The sequence below is a fragment of the Impatiens glandulifera genome, chromosome 2 (assembly GCF_907164915.1).
Source record: "Impatiens glandulifera chromosome 2, dImpGla2.1, whole genome shotgun sequence".
Lineage (NCBI taxonomy): Eukaryota > Viridiplantae > Streptophyta > Magnoliopsida > Ericales > Balsaminaceae > Impatiens > Impatiens glandulifera.
Window position 1 is genome coordinate 23038949 of NC_061863.1, and position 17507 is coordinate 23056455.

At 34.3% G+C, this 17507-nt stretch overlaps 1 protein-coding gene across 3 annotated transcripts; it reads left to right on the forward strand.

The window, feature by feature from the left end:
* The first annotated feature begins 955 nt into the window (after window positions 1–955).
* LOC124924115 (katanin p80 WD40 repeat-containing subunit B1 homolog KTN80.4-like) lies at window positions 956–16481 on the forward strand. 3 transcript variants are annotated; one of them, XM_047464186.1, is made up of 20 exons: window positions 956–1442; window positions 1669–1907; window positions 2157–2287; window positions 2505–2622; window positions 2719–2945; window positions 3409–3511; window positions 5659–5729; window positions 5861–5935; window positions 6021–6164; window positions 6259–6493; window positions 6940–7257; window positions 7327–7425; window positions 12799–12858; window positions 12929–13044; window positions 14363–14485; window positions 15006–15080; window positions 15226–15338; window positions 15562–15678; window positions 15749–15817; window positions 15985–16481. In XM_047464186.1, exons 2-20 carry the CDS (start codon window positions 1877–1879, stop codon window positions 16052–16054), a joined length of 2295 nt encoding a protein of 764 aa, XP_047320142.1. In that variant the 5' UTR covers window positions 956–1442; window positions 1669–1876; the 3' UTR covers window positions 16055–16481. The 3 variants fall into 3 exon arrangements, with proteins under 3 accessions (XP_047320142.1, XP_047320141.1, XP_047320140.1); XM_047464185.1 differs by having other exon boundaries at window positions 1669–1749; window positions 1834–1907; window positions 6940–7425; XM_047464184.1 differs by having other exon boundaries at window positions 6940–7425.
* Window positions 16482–17507: the final 1026 nt, after the last annotated feature.

The window sequence follows — 17507 nt, forward strand, 5'->3', positions numbered from 1 at the left end:
TGCTTGGTGAGGTAGGTCGAAGATATCATTATTGAGTTACCTTCATTGCCATTCCCTGTCGTTGCACCTTTTTGACAGGCTAATAAAAATCTTCTTCTTCAAGTCCGAGATTGAGAAGCACTTGAATGACGACTAATTGGTGTGTGAAGGCAAGGAAGAGAAAAGTTTCACATGCTCTTTAGATAGCGGTTGTTGAGACGATGTGCTTCTGGAGGACATTGATGAGTCATCGTCATAATCAAATCAGAGGCTCATGTTGGGATAGAGAGAAGACGGAAGGAGAGAAGGCGAAAATTGAAGGAGATAAGAAAGCTATGGTTTGGTGAAAAGGGGGAAATGAATATAAATATGCGATTTTTTTTAATTTTTTTTTTTAAATTCGATTTTTTTTCAACATTAGCTCCCAACATCATTATTGTTATATGTATGACTCTAATTATATGTGTATGATATTTTGAGTTTCTTAGGATTTGTATAAGTTTTTTCTAAAAGAAATGGTTCAATAAAAAAATTAGTTAATTGAGTTTTGTTTAAGATAAATTACTAAAATATTATTTTTTATTTAAAATTTAAATTTAATAAAAATAAGTAAAATTATTTTAGTATTTGAATGGATAAATTAAATTGATTGATATTTAAAATAATATTCATAGAATAGATAGAGTTTAAAAAAAAAATCAATCTAACAAAATTCAAAAAGCATAAGATCAAATTAGCTCTTGTGCATGATAACATTTACTTTGATTAATGATTTAATAATTATTATGATTTATTAATAGCCCTTTTGAGAGGGAACTGAGATTAAAATAAATCATTACATTATTAGCACTTTTCACTTATAATTCCTTCCTTTTTCTCAATTTTCTTTAGTATTTGAACTTTTGAATATATATAAAATTTTATTTTTATTTTTATTTTTATTTTTTTTGATTAGTGTTACATTTCAATATTGGGGAGGAGGGAAGATAAAAACCCGAGGTTAAATAAACCTTTCCATTTTCCTCTTTTGGATTCAGATTTCTTGAAACATCTTCTCCGTTCTTCTTTGAACATCGATAGATCTCTGCACTGAAATTTCTCTCATCTTCTTTCTCTCTGTACCGTTGTGCCATCACATTGTGGGTTCTCCCCCTTTCCCCCACTTTGTTTTTTGGGTTTATTACTGTCGAGGAACATGCGAGGAAGACAAGAAATGTGTTAATTGCAAGCGAAGAAGAAGAAGGGTACTGGGTTTTCTCCATTACTGCACTGCACCGCACCGCACCGACAGCAATTTTCTCGTGAGTGGAAGAAAAATCTTCAGTCTGTATTCACTTCTTCGGTGCTGTTTGTATAAATAGTTTGTTAAGGAAAATACGATTCATTTTTTGGGCGTAATTTTGGCATTATATACGTCCGTCCCTCTCTTATTCCAAGTGGGTTTCCGGTGAAACGGAATGTGGGTAAGTAGTCAGCAATTTCTGTGCAAGTCTTAGCATTTGCATTTCCTTCTTTTCTTTCTTGTCCGATCTGATTGATAAATACAAAACTTAAGGTTCTAGTCTTTCTGATTGTTATTGAAGTTGAATGAATACTAGTTTGGTGTCTTTATGATCTCGATGGAAATTATATAAAGACTCAGTATTCAAACAATGCCCAAGGCTAATGATAATGCATTTGGTTTTGCAGAAAGGGTGGTAAAATGGGTGGGGTTTTAGATCTGGTTAGGGATGGTTTCTTTAACTGAATCACGGGAAGAGTAGATGCTAGGTGAAATTGATAGCTGAGGAAGGTGGATTTTTTAGGTATTGCTGCTGGTATGCTGTTAGGACATTACCTCCATTTGTACTGCAGATAGGGAAGGAGGAATTGTCCATCTTGCTGAGCTTTCTTCTACATGACGACCACTCAACGAGCTTATAAGCTACGTATCCTTTGTAGTTTCCTCAACTTCCGAGGCCTTATGTGTTCTTTTAGCTTCTCTAATGATTTCCCCTTCTCTTCTTTTGTGTTCTATGAAAGAAAATGTATTCAACCTTCTTTGCCTGGTCTCAATCCAATTTTATTTGCTTTGGAATAATCCTATCTCTTCTAACTCGTTATTTGAATTTGTGAATTGTGGTAAGTGGAATTTAAAGACTTAGATGAATACGTTTCCCTTGACCAAATGCAACTAGAGGAGTTTGTGGCACATTCGTCTAGTGTAAACTGCCTGAAGATTGGAAGGAAGTCGTCTAGAGTTCTTGTCACTGGGGGTGAAGATCACAAGGTGAACCTTTGGGCCATTGGAAAGCCCAATGCTATCCTGGTTAGTTCCTTTTTCTTATTTTCTTTTCATTGGTATGCAATCACATTTGATGAATGGATATTTCTACGAGCAAAAATCTTGACAGAGAAACATAGTGGAAAATCATCACTATGAATGGCAATTTTGACAACTTATCCATTTGTTTTTGTTAACATCTCTCTTTCTCTTCATTTTGATTTAAAATTTCTTTTGTGTATGCAATTTCATAATGGTGCAGAGTTTGTCTGGTCACTCCAGTGGGATTGACTCTGTCAGCTTTGATTCTTCAGAGGTATTGGTGGCTGCTGGTGCGGCTAGTGGCACAGTAAAGCTCTGGGATCTCGAGGAGGCAAAAAGTATGCTGCTAATTTTTGTCAATATGTGTCACTGTACTTTATTCATTGTAGTTGGTTTTGTAACTAACGAGTGTGCAATTACAATTTTCTGTGTAGTTGTTCGTACGTTAACAGGTCACCGTTCCAATTGCATATCATTGGACTTTCACCCATTTGGGGAGTTCTTTGCATCTGGTTCACTTGATACAAATCTAAAGATATGGGATATTAGACGAAAAGGATGCATACACACATATAAGGGCCATACTCGAGGGGTCAGTGCAATCAGATTTACACCAGATGGGCGGTGGGTTGTATCTGGTGGTGAAGATAATAGTGTTAAGGTAAGAATTTGTTTCACAAAGTAGTCTTGACTTCTTGTTTCTCCAGTAATTTTCCCTTTTGACTTGTTTTCTTGTATGGGAGGGTCCTTAGGGGGGTATTCATTTTGAGTTGATGAGCCTATTTGGAAAGTAGTTCGCCAAAGTTTAAATTGAAAGTATTTTTTTTCCGTTTGTTATAAGATTATTTTTATCATGATCTAGATTATAGTGTAATTTTGTTACTTCATTTGATATACAAATTATTTTCTTGATGATGATCCAATTTTTTTTTTTTTTTTATCATTGTGATTATTGGAAAACATAACTAATGTAGATTTTTCAAATCATGGTCAACATGATGAAAAGTTGGATAACAAAACAGCCCAATTATCAGTTCCATTATGACGTTGAGATGTTTATACCCAGCCTTTATATATTTATCATGCTTCCTTAGTCCTTTTAATAAATCTAATTTTCTTTACAGCTTTGGGATTTGACAGCTGGGAAATTGCTGCATGATTTTAAATCTCATGAAGGCCAAATTCAGTCTATAGATTTTCATCCTCACGAGTTTCTTCTGGCTACTGGTCAGTGAAAAATCTACTGCTAGCCTTCCATTAATTTTGTAATATCTAGCAATTGATGTAATGCATTGAAGTGTCCATTAGTGATCTCTATGTCTCAATCAAAAATGTTGTTTGTAATGGTGAATAGTGGTTGCATGATCATGTTTAGGAGCCTCCGAGTGTTTTTTTCTTTGTATGATTGATTGTTAAAAGAGACTACATGCCTATACTTCTTTCTTTAGAACTTTAACTATCAACCAAAGGGAAAGGTTCATTGACTGGAATAAGAAAGGATTGGTGCGCTAACTTGAGATTTGGGATAAGTATTACTTTCAGAACTCCTTATTTTTGTAATCCTTAAAAATTTTGGAGAATTAAGAGATTCCAAAAGTGTATATCTTCAACAGATGCATTACTGAATAATATTTTCCGAAACAGTAAGTAAAGGATAATGGAGGTGAAAAAAGTATAATCTTTTTGATCATCTAAATGCTATCTTTATGAGAGATTATTGGAGATGTTTTGTTATTGGGATCTATGTTTTTTGCTTAGTTGAGGATACACAAACAACTTCTTTTCTGACATTATAAGTGTTCTATCAGCAGCTTAAGGTCTATTTGGTTAGATGAAATTGAAAAGGAGAAGTAAAATATTGTGAAAGAACTTGGAAGTAAACGAATATAAAGTCAAGAAAATATGACTTTAATCTATATTCTGTTTGATAGATAATTTTGGTGAAAAGAGACATAAAATGAGTATTATTCCTTTGTTTTTTCAAAGAATAAGTAAACAAGCAGGTGATGTTAAGCATTTATATGAAGGAACAAATTTTCTTAGAAATATTCCATTTCCTGGAGTTTTGTATATGTAAATGGTTTTCAAGAATCTTTGAAAGATAATATTTTTTCTTCTATCATAATTATCTTAACCAGTTGCACTCCTAATGTTAAAGATGTTTCATTAACTTAAAATTTGAATCTTCCTGTTTTTGTAATTGTTTCATCATATTTATTATACTTTTAGTAAGTTTTGTGTTGAAACCAACTTTTAGAATTGTTTTTTTCTTAAATGGTCATGAAGACTCAAACCCATGACCTGATGGTCATAAGTCTTCAACAACTGAGGTAAACAAGTCTTCACTTTAGAAATATATATTAGGGGTTCTAAATTGCACTAGATGAGAAACAAATTGCACTAGATGAGTAACCAGTTGCACTCCTAATGTTAAAGATGTTTCATTAACTTAAAATTTGAATCTTCCTGTTTTTGTAATTGTTTCATCATATTTATTATACTTTTAGTAAGTTTTGTGTTGAAACCAGCTTTTAGAATTGTTTTTTTCTTAAATGGTCATGAAGACTCAAACCCATGACCTGATGGTCATAAGTCTTCAACAACTGAGGTAAACAAGTCTTCACTTTAGAAATATATATTAGGGGTTCTAAATTGCACTAGATGAGAAACAAATTGCACTAGATGAGTAACCAGTTGCACTCCTAATGTTAAAGATGTTTCATTAACTTAAAATTTGAATCTTCCTGTTTTTGTAATTGTTTCATCATATTTATTATACTTTTAGTAAGTTTTGTGTTGAAACCAGCTTTTAGAATTGTTTTTTTCTTAAATGGTCATGAAGACTCAAACCCATGACCTGATGGTCATAAGTCTTCAACAACTGAGGTAAACAAGTCTTCACTTTAGAAATATATATTAGGGGTTCTAAATTGCACTAGATGAGAAACATGTCCTTTAATTTGTGAGTATGAATCTATTCTTTAGTTGGAACTGTTAAAATTTCTATTATGCTTCATTTCTCATTCATCTTTAGAAGGTTGGTTAGTCTTGTGGATGGATAATAGTGTGGGACTGCACAAGGTTGGTTAGTCTTGTGGATGGACAATAGTTGGAACTGTTAAAATTTCTATTATGCTTCATTTCTCATTCATCATTAGAAGGTTGGTTAGTCTTGTGGATGGATAATAGTGTGGGACTGCACAAGCATGTAAAATCCTTTTTGATGAGTGGATGACTCGGGAATATAGATGTGCATCTATACACTAGATGCTATGGTTGAACTGGACCAAACTATTTTCTGTCATGATTTCTTCTGTTCCATTTTTGTTGTTGGTCTTACTATTTCATTAATCATATTCTTGCATTTTCTGCAGGTTCTGCCGATAGAACTGTTAAATTTTGGGACCTTGAAACTTTCGAGCTTATTGGTTCTGCTGGTCCTGAGGTGCATGTTTTGATATTTTCTTACAGATTTACTTTTTGCGCTTTTAATTCCTATAAATGAAATAGCTGGTGTTTTTCATGACTTTGACCTTGCTTCTATTTTCCACTCAATTTCCTTTGTAATTATCTTAGACTACAGGAGTGCGTTGTATGGCCTTTAACCCTGATGGAAGAACTCTTCTCTGTGGTTTGCATGAGAGTTTGAAGGTATGCCTTCTTTTGTGATAACTACAACATAAAGATATCAGCTTAGAACTCAATATCAGTTATATTTGCTTGTGCTTTTCTATAGGTTTTCTCTTGGGAGCCCATTAGGAGTCATGATTCAGTAGATGTTGGATGGTCTAAACTGTATGATCTCAATATTCACGAGGGGAAGCTTCTGGGCTGCTCCTTTAACCAGAGTTTTGTTGGAGTATGGGTTGTAGATATATCGGTATGCTTTTTAATTAACCGTTATACAGATTTACTTTATTCTTTTCCACATTGTAGATTTCACATATGATTCTTGTTGTTTTGCATGGTTGCAGCGTATTGAACCATATACAATTGATAGTATTTCTAGATCCAACGGTAATTCAGAGTCGAAGCAAAGTTCAGGTGGGAATACAACTGTATTGAGTGAAAACAATACAAAAAGCAGTCTAGGGAGATTATCCACCTCTCAAAATCCAGACCCCGCGGCTAAGGAAACAAATTCCCTGGCAAAGCTTTCGATCACACAAAACCCAGAACCTGTTGCTAAAGAGGCAAAAACTTATGGATGTATGTCATCAACTGTTAACACGATAACTTATAATATATTTGTATTATTTTGTTCCACTTGTACTTCATTGGTTGTACCATTCCTACGATCGATGCAACTTTTTTCTTTAATGTAGTTTTAATGAATGTTTCAATGGTGATGCAAAAAAACCCGTCTAGAAAGAACAAATTTGTACAAAAGAGGACATAAGAGAAGCTTGAATTAGAGTATAGTTAATCTTCAATTCCTCACACACACACACACACACATATATATATATATAATTTCTTGCAAATCTTTTCTCTTTCACTGATTTCTTATTTTAATTTCAAGTTTCTTTGGTCTTTTTATTTTTTTTACTGGAAGGCATGGTGTTATTATTTCTTCTGCAATTGTTCTCTCATCATTTGTTGCATTTTCACAGTCTTCCTTACATTAACATGTCTTGAACTCTGCCTCCTTGAAGTGACAGGAAGTGTTCCCTCTACTCCACAAAACAATAATTCAAAGACTACTCCAGTTAGTTCAGTAGCAGTTCCTGTCGCAACAGCTCCAAAGAGGAATACAGTAAAGGTCCAACCAACAACAATAAGTTCTTCTGTTATACCTGTGATAGTTCCACGACACAATGAGTTGTTTGATGTGGCTGAATCTAAGAAGGAAATTACTGGTGGAAGACCTGTTCCATTCTCCATACAGACAAAAAGGTCTGATTTAAGAAAGATTTCAAATGTAAGAGAGGAGCCTGAGAAACCATCTGCTATGCAATCTGAAGTTGAAACGGGTAAGCTAACTGAATTGAGTTATATGGTAGAAAAGAGTATCTTTCCAGCAGCAAAAGGTTCAATTTCAGAAAATGAGGGGAATGTGAAAGATGATAAATGTACGCCTTCTGGGAGATATGGGACGAGTTCAATGCAGGAGATGCCTACTGGTTATCAACATGGTGGCTGTATGTATTCCTTGATTAACAACCTTCTTCTTGTGCATTCTTACTCATAGTTGTCAATAGCGTATAGCACTAAATAGCACCAAAGCTTTTCATGGCTATAGCGTAAAGCGAATAGCGTTGCGAGGGCTATTTGAAAATATAGCATAAAAAACATGTAAATATCAAAAATAAAAAACATCATAAACCATCAATTCTTAAACTAGAAAAAGTTCAAAACATAATCTAAAATTCATTGTCATCATTTCTTTTAGAGGAAAGAATAGAAAAGAAAAGGCTAGAGAAAAGAAGAGAAGATAAGAAAAGTAGAAATATGATTAGAGGAAAGAAGATATAAGAATTGAAAAAGCCTTGAGAGAAAAAAGTTAAGAAAATAAAAGAAGGAAAAAGAAGATTGAGAAGAGGAAGAGTCAAAATAATTTTTTAAAATTTTGGGGATACGAAGAGTCAAATCATTAATATTATATATTTTTTTTAAAAAGCGTCGCTATAAGGGGCAATAGCTTTGGTGCTATATGGGCTATAGCAATAAAAGCGGGGCTATTTGAAAGTGCGTAGCCTATAGCCCCTTATAACTACAAGTGGGCGCTACGCTATTCGCTATAGCTAGCGCTACGGGCGCTATTGACAACTATGTTCTTACTGAATTCTCATCGACTTGTTTATCAAATTTCTCTTATTCATTTAGTTCCAAAACTATAAGTCAATTAAGCACATATGCAATGCTTGGTCAGCATTCCATGGGTTTTACCCAGAACACTTAAATGTTTTGTTTTAAAGGATTTAACTTTTGTTCTATTTAATGATTTCCTACACAAGAAGTATGCCATTTTATTGAAAAAGCTATAATGGATCATTTTGAGACAAAACATCCCACATACCAATTGTTTGTAGAATACACTAATAAGGTATATTCAGTCAAATCAACTAGTTGTGAACTGAAAAGAATCACCAATTTTGTGCAAATTTGATAGTTTGTTATTGATTAGTGATTGTGATGTAGGTAGGAAAGAGGAAACCCTAAATCCCTAATATTGATGATAAGGATATAAGGGGAGAATATAATAACATTTTATTATATGGATCATTTTGAGACAAAACATCCCACATACCCATTGTTTGTAGAATACACTAAGTAAGGTATATTCAGTCAAATCAACTAGTTGTGGACTGAAAAGAATCACCAATTTTGTGCAAATTTGATAGTTTGTTATTGATTAGTGATTGTGATGTAGGTTGAAACAGAATTTAGGTAGGAAAGAGGAAACCCTAAATCCCTAATATTGATGATAAGGATATAAGGGGAGAATATAATAACATTTTATTGCCTTATCCCCTATTAACCATGGTTTATTTATACCCTCCATGGAGGCTACACTTTTCCCATTTGTGAATTACAACCCTCAGCCATTTTGCATTTTAACTACCCATGTGCTATAACTAACTCAGCTTCCTTTAAGGCAATTTTGGTTGCTTAAACCCTTGCTCTGTATCATTACCACTACAAAGAATGGTGCAAGGAGTATATGTTATATGTGACCTACTTAAGGAGAAAAAAGCAATTGGGTGCAAGTGGATCTTTAAAGTCAAACACAAGACCAATTGAGCAATTGAGATATTGAAAGTGTGCCTTGTCGCCAAGGGATTCTCCCAATCCTATGAGATTGATTATTTAGAAACCTTTGCTCTATCTAAACACAGTTATGATATTATTATGTTAGCTTCAATTATCGAAAGGAAATTGCACCAATTGAATGTTAAAATGCAATTTGGAGGTCTACATGAAATTTCGCCTTACACTTGGCACCTAAGTCATGAATAACAAAGTCTGCCTCCTACATACATCATTATATGATTTCAACATTCTCCTCATGGTTTGATAAATTTGCAACCTGTGGGGCTATTCATCAAAGTCTCTCCAACCAAGAAAATAACAGTTTTTATTTTGTATGTTTGATGATACCATTCTCACCGGGATACGAGATGACAACATTGAAATCGATAAAGAGTGCTCATCAAAGACCTTTGCACTCCAATGTTTTTCCTCGGGATGGAACTTGTTAAGTCTTTTTTTGTAAATATCAACTTTTCATTAGAAAAAAGGAATGCAAATTGTGTTCAAACATTACAGAAAGGAACTTGTTAGGTCTACACATGGGATATTCTTGTGACACATGGATCCTTACAAAAAAAATTGTCCTGGAAAAGACTCTGCAACTCCAACGTTAATTGGGAGAGAAGTATTACTAATCACTAATCATCAATCAAACTCATGCTACTGCAATGGGAGAGAAGTATTACTAATCATTAGTCATCAATCAACCTCATGCTACTGCAAATGTGATCCCTTTGCGAGGTCTATCAAGAAGTGGTAAGACGAATAGATATGACTCTTAGAAGAAAGAGATAAGACACAGACCAAGATATGAGAGATAACTAATCATCAATCAAACTCATAATTGGGAGAGAAGTATTACTAATCACTAATCATCAATCAAACTCATGCTACTGCAGAGTGGGAGAGAAGTATTACTAATCATTAGTCATCAATCAACCTTCATGCTACTGCAAATGTGATCCCTTTGCGAGGTCTATCAAGAAGTGGTAAGACAAATAGATATGACTCTTAGAAGAAAGAGTTAAGACTCAGATCAAGATAGGAGAGAGAACTAGACTTTCCACTTTCACATGCACAACTCCAGTAATTTCCTTTCTTTCTATTTACCGAACTTGTTATATTATACCAATACATCAGAGCCGTACTCTACGTATCATGTGTCTTTCTATCCAAACAACTGACATCCCCCTTAATTTCTCTAGTCCTTGAGAGAAGGTCAACGGCTCATTGTTTCTGTCTTCTTAGGTGGATTTTGTGTTTGCCTCTTCTGTGTTTAATTCTTGGATAATAGGGAACCTTTTATTACTTTGTTGGACTCTTCACTACCTCTTAATAAGAGTCTAGCTTTTCCTCTGTTCCTTCCTTTCTATACCTCTAATCTTTTATTTTTGTTGTACTCACAATGTTAGGGATGTTTGGGCTAGCCAAACATGCTCCCAACATTCTTCAGCTGTGACACATGAAAAGTGTTGTGTATACGAATAGATATGTAATTTGATCCTATAAGTCATTGTTCTTACTTTCTGTACAATTTCAATGTTGTTGGCTTTTGATTCTACTCCTGTTTTTTTATTGTAACATGCCTGAGAGTTAATAGTCGTTTACATTCCTCTGTAAAATTGGTAATCACCCATGACCCAATTGCTAAATCCGACCCCACCAAGGTAGCCCAGTGGTATGAGTCGGCTTAATAGACCAAAAGGCCACGGGTTCGATTCCATCTGGAAGCGCTTTGAGATTAAGCGGGGGTCATGGCTATGGGATGCCATGCTAGTTCTCCTTTAATTCCCAAAACAATAAATTGCTAAATCCGAATAGTTGTTCTTTAGGTCTCCTATTGTAGTGGACCTCGCCACTAGCCCTTAGATTTTGCTAAATAATCTCCATCTAAGTGAGATAGCTGTGCAGGAATCCATGCTTCTTCATTTGACAAGGGGTCTCTTTTTAAAACAATAACAAAAAATAATTTCCAGAATTTTACCGTCTTTGTTGTGGCTTAGTGGTGATGAAGAAATCTGTTGCGATATGGTTCTAGAAGTGACAACTCCCTTTGCTCCTCTTTCTGTTAACTGATGAGCCCTTGAGTTCCTCTTTGTAACTTCTTGCTCTTCTTGGAATGTTCTTGATTTCTCTTTCTTTGTATAACCCATATCTTCTTGCTGCAACCATATTACCCAATGGATCTTCAAATGGTTTTGGTCCAAAGTTCTTCAAGATTTTCCCTTTCATTTCTTCGCATGAGATGTTTTCATCATTGAACTAAGATCAAGCTCCTCCAAAGAAGTGAACTTATGCAATATGGACTTGTTGCTTTGGGGTGTCGTTCAATTTGATTATTTTTGGCTGCGATTACCCACCCTTCTGCTTCCTTTTCTACGAATATTGGGAAGTCGACTCTCGTGAATCTTGTTGGTTGCTTGTATCGGTTTCTAGTTTCACTCTCTTTGTTCTTCTCATTCTTGTTATTCTTGGGTCGTCGAGTGATGTATTTCTTGGTCTTGGTGCTCCACCATCTCTCGTATAATCATTCCTATTTGCTCGGAATGCATTTTTGATCGATGTTTTGATCCAGTTTCTCAAGGCGATGAGTTCTGATTGTTGTCTGGTCAAGCACTGGCAAAACCGGAAACACCCCTTGTGTCTGTTCTCTGCCGTACTATTTTGGTGCCAGTACTTGCTCCGATAAATGTGAGGGGTATGAAGGAGAGGTAAGACTTTCAAGAAGAAGAGAAATGAGACTCTCAGGAGAAAGAGATAAAACTCAACTCGAAAGAGGAGAGAGAACTAGACTTTCCACTTTCTCATTCATAACTCCTATTATCTCCCTTTTCTATTTGTAGGATGTCTCAAATTGTAACCAAGTCAACCCATCAAGATAGCTCAAGTGACAAGGGTATTACCTAACAGACCAAAGATCTCAGGTTCGATTCCCACTAAGAACTCTCTGATTTGAATGGTGGTCATGATTGTGGGGTTGTGTTAGCCACCCCGGGAATAAACCCGAGTCACAAAAAAATTGTTACCAATTCAATTCATCAGTTATTTTAACTACCATTTTATTCGTTTTATTCTCTACTAGCTACCTTACTCTACTTGTCTCTTTTTATTCAAACACATGACACCCTTAGCATTGGCGAGGGTGGCATTTGTTAGGGCATATGGATTTGTCAGATACTTCACATAACCACTGGACAATCATTGTGACAACCAAGTCATCGTGAACATCAAAAATAAATTTTCATCACGACCTAATGAAGCACATCAAGATAGACCGAGTATCTCTCTGAAATGTGGATAAAGGAACAATCAACCCTACATCCCTTCAAGACTTCAATAGTCAATATACTCACCAAAGCACTCCCGAGGGTTTATAACACTCATATTGGTTCTATATGGATTTTTATTGACTACTAATCCCACCTCCCACTCTTAAATCCAGAAGTTAGAATGTAGGGTTTTAACTCTTAATCATGCACCTTGGCTGCTTTTCCTTTTTTTCCCGTTAAATTGGTGTCATCACACATCTCTCTCTCTCTCTCTCGGTTTTAAAGGTAAGTCTTGAACTCGTAACCTTCGAAGGGGATCAGTTCTACTTTGGTGGCATCCATCTATAGTTCTAGACTAGATCATCCAGTTTAAATTGTTTTGAGTTATTGTTACAGTTTGCTCTTTTTGTCTATGTTATACTTGGATCTATTGTTTGAATTTTTTTTTAAATTAGTTTGTCTGACAATGAAATGGATTGATTTTTCACCCAGATGGAAATCGTGCTTATAGGGGCAATAGAGATGCAGTTTCTATTGAAAGCCAAAAAGGAGGTATGGCATTGACACATGAGATGCTTCAAACGTTTTTTTCAAAGCCTTCCCTCACTGAGTCTCAATTTAGGTAGGACAATTGTTGGTAATTTGGAGAAACGAGACAGATTTACTTACTACGAAACTCCCGATTCTAGCGATCTCCCAGACACTATGCCTCTATTTAACACACAAGGACGTAATGTGGTAAGATTACTAAATTACAAATGATTGTATTTCCCTACATTGTGGTGCACGAGATGTATCGCAAAATCTTTTATGAATGCAGTTTGCAACTATTAGAACTTTCTCTTCCTTTGGATATAAGAGGCCTGTGGAAACTTGGAAAGGTATACAGATTGTAATCAGCTGCTAAGGAGATTATACTAAACTAAAGAACAACATGGACCAAATAGTATTGACTCTACTCGTATGGTAAAAACAATAATTAATGCAAGAACTTGCTGAATGTGAAGTGTTTTTCTAGAAGCTGGAGACAGAACTCTATAAAATTTGCTCTCTTATGGGTTAAAGTTGTTCAAGCTTGGGTTTTTATAGAAACAACTATTTGGTTTGTATTTTTGTCAACTTACAAAAATACAAAAAGAAAATCTACATTTGCCTTAAATCTTTAATCCATAAAATTTCTTTTAGCACAATAATTGTTTTTGACAACTTTTCAACACTTCTCACCAAAATTTGGCAACTTTCCAACTTTCAATCACAGTTTTCATACCAAATACAAACAAAGTCACTTTCACTTTTTATTTTGACAATTTTTCGTTGTGATTGTGATGGAAATTTGTGACAACATATTAGTTTTCAAATAGATTTTAATTTGGTGCAAGGAGGTTTGTGGTTCTAAGAACTGGTTGAAGCTTTTCATTTTGTGTTTTCCTTTAGGCCTTGTGTTTCATACTCTTTTGTTTTGCTGGGAAAGGTAATTGAGAGGTATGAGAATCCAACCCCTCTTAATCTTCCATCCCGGTGGATGAACCACTAGGATCACTCTTTACTTTATTTTTATTTTTGAATTTAGGATATTAGCACGACCCGCCACAATCATGATTCCCACTTCAACTTAGGGTATTTTAATGGGAATCAAACCCGTGACCTTGAATACTCTTGACTTGCTAGTACTTTTAAGCCTTACATGCTTCATCCTGCATTGATTATTCTTTATAGAAAAAATTGTTGTGGGACTCAAAGTGACTGGTTGAAGTGCACTACAGTTAAGCTCAAACTTACAAGAACAAGAAGTCGGTTCTTATCTTTATTGTCCACTTGTGTATCTCATGTTGGCTAGACCTTGCCAGTTCACATTTGAGCAATATCTACAATGTTTGATTATCAAAATGATGTCCTTGAATTTTGTAGCATAAACAGTTTGATCTTATGCTTGACAAGTCATTAACAGCTCTTGAAATGTGGATTATGAGTTATCTGGATGCCCCATTCTTGTAAAAAATGGACACATTAGCACTTCCAACGTTTACAACTAATGGAATTGTTATATCCTAAACAGAGAGGGCACCCTTCTCCGGAAAAAGAGACTGTGTCTGCAACTGATGAAGATGTGGTTACAGATATCGTAGACCAGCATGATCAGTTTGTTAGCTCAATGCAATCACGTCTAGCAAAATTACAGGTGATTTACATCCTTAGTTAGCTTGGAAACATTCGATATTGTTTTTATATTATGGTGCGTTCTCTCAGCTTAATGCATGAATATCTACCAAACCGTTTCTCCACATTCCTAATGAGCGACGCTTGATATAAACTGAACCATTCATTATATATCGAACATGGGACATTTTATCAGATCACTTTGATTCTAGGTTGACTATATTGCTCTTAATTTATGATGTTGACCGGAAATATGAGGCAAGCAGTGATCTAATAAAATGGAACACTTGTTTTATAAGAAGTAAAGGGACTACTATTGTTGGAAAATATGTGATTATGTGGTAAATTAATATTTGAGGTCCTACTGTCGTAAGGGCTTTGAACCAGAGTCAAAAGGATCTGAATGTTATCTTTCTTATAACCATTGATCTGCCACAATCCCATGTTTTGCTAAATATTAATGTAACATCCTTTTTTTTCTTTCTTTTTATTGCTTGTTTGCATCACCATAATATGCAAAACTTGGGGATATATATTTGTAGGTGGTCCATAGATATTGGAGAAAGCATGATTTAAAGGGGGCAATTGGTGCCATGGAGAAGATGAGTGATCATGCAGTATGTTACAACCACTTTTTAAAAACTATTCTTAATTTGTTTTTTAATGTTTTTATACTCTTCATTTCAATATATTATAATCAGAAGACAGTGGCCTTTATGATACATCATTTTCATAAATATCTTACTATTGTAAAAACTGCAGGTTCTTGCTGATGTAGTTAGCTTTCTCATGGAGAAACCTGAAGCTGTCACATTGGAGATTTGCACTTGCTTACTACCGCTTCTGAATCTCCTACTTGAAAGTAAAATGGATAGGTACATATAATACGCATTTAGATGCTATGTTTTGTTCTAAATGATTTTTTTGGGAACAATGTTTAATATGATTTGAAGTAATTCATGAGTATGGAATAGATCAACATGTTTGAGAAACCAAACACATCCTAACCAAACACATCCTAAGTAACTTTTCTGTCTGGTAATGAAAACTGGAAGTTTGAATACCATCTTAACATTTTTTGTTGGATATTTTATTAAGGCACCAAGGCATATCCCTGGAGATGCTCCTGAAGGTGGTTAGAGTGTATGGTTCCATCATCTTTTCTGCTGTATCAGCATCATCCCCAGTTGGTGTGGACATTGAAGCAGAGCAACGGTATGCATAGATAGATCCTTTTCCCTCATTCCTGAATATTCATGTTCTATCTAAAACATTTGTTTTACAGGCTCGAACGCTGTAACCTCTGCTTTATTGAGCTAGAAAAGGTTAAACATTATCTTCCATCGCTTAGAAGGTGCGTACATCCACTTAATTCCTAAAAACCTTTATGTTCTAAGATTTTAGGATGGAAACTATATGCTTGTTTTATAAAATTTACTATATTAATGAACAAAGATATTACAAATAACATCTAGAAGCAAAATACATGTTAATTCAATTGAATTCTTAATTACTTATTAGGAAAGGGGGTTCTATTGCCAAGTCTGCTCAAGAGCTGAATCTAGCACTCCAAGATACATCATCATCATAATCCACTTAAGATGATTGTGTACAGATGTGGAAGTTTACATTCCCAGGCAGAGTGTCTTCAAGATTGGATTTGATATTACACTTTATATTCTTTGTCGCGTTTTTATTTATGGCCTGCTATTGTAGATTCTTAGCAGTGAAAGTATTAACTACTAATGGTGCTATAATAGTCTAACAAAGGACACGCGGCAAGCTAATGGAAGGTTTTTCTTTCTCGTCACATGCTTGGATATCGCAAATACTTGTTGTTGCCTGCTCCGGTTACTTGTTCTAATATATGATACTGAGCATATAAATGCATTTATTGGATTTTCTCGATGATGTAAGTTTTCTGGAGCTACTAATAGAGAAAACTCATTAAATTCTTGAGGGAGTTTGTTTCCTTCTTATGATGTAATGTCATTGGTTTGAAGTACACAATATTTTTTTATAATTGTTTCACTCCCTTTGAATAGTGGCAAGAACTCCCAAGATTCATCAACTCAGTGGTTGAATGTAAGAACTCATAAGTTTGAGTTTTGTAAGAAACTGTCTTCACTTAGACTGCAAAGGGTAATTATTTGGTTTTATTTTGTTCTAAAATTTGTTCAACAGAAGAATTAAAATGCTAAATTTGTTATAAAGCCAATAAAAATATATTAAGAAATTCTGAAGAGTTCAAATCTTCACTACTCTAGTTCATGTTATGGGTTATTAGGGTTCTTAAAAGTTGAGAATGAATTAACTTATTGACCACTTTTGATTATAATTGAATATATTTTTGGTGAGAGTTTTTTTTTCTAAGATTTTTTTCTTTCTTTTTAGAGTAGTATTTGTTTTTGAGCAATTATAATTATGTGTAGAATGATTTTTTTTCTTGCAATTCCAGAATTGATTAGTTAGGTTGAAAGATAAATTATTGCATATCAAGAAGAGAATTAGATCTTATGATCAATTTCCTTAAGTGAAAAACATATTGAATCAAATAGAAATATTATAGAGCAACAATCAAGTTACAGTAAGGTGGGCATAGTAATTTTAAGGAAGAAAATAAGGAAATCAACTATTTATGGAAAGGAAAGCAATAGAAAACATAATATTGAACTAAAACTAAAATATATTGAACTAGTTATACAAAAAATGAGTAATTGTGAAGCAGCTTCATTCAAAAAGGTATTTTGAGTAATTGATAATCAATTAATGGATCTAAATGCGAAGAATTATTGGATAAAGATTTAAACAAAGAAAATTATCAAACACGTTGATGAGCTAATAAAAATTAATGAAAGATCATTCAATCGAAAATGAATGAGTAAGAGTAAACACCTATTTAAAAAGCCAATCAAAATAGAAAAAATAATCATACGGAGACGAGACAAATATTTGGATTATTTATGTGTGCTTCAGTTGCGACATTCAAGGAGACAAAGAGAAAGAATGTCTTAACTCAAGAGATTACCAAGAAATTATATTGG

What these genes read in the sequence shown, in the direction of transcription:
- LOC124924115 (XM_047464184.1), top strand. Translation starts at nt 1,877, where the DNA reads ATGACGACCACTCAACGAGCTTATAAGCTAC. An exon ending in CGAGTTTCTTCTGGCTACTG is followed by an intron (nt 3,512 to 5,658) that starts GTCAGTGAAAAA and finishes CATTTTCTGCAG; the next exon opens with GTTCTGCCGATAGAACTGTT. An exon ending in TGGTTATCAACATGGTGGCT is followed by an intron (nt 7,426 to 12,798) that starts GTATGTATTCCT and finishes TTTTTCACCCAG; the next exon opens with ATGGAAATCGTGCTTATAGG.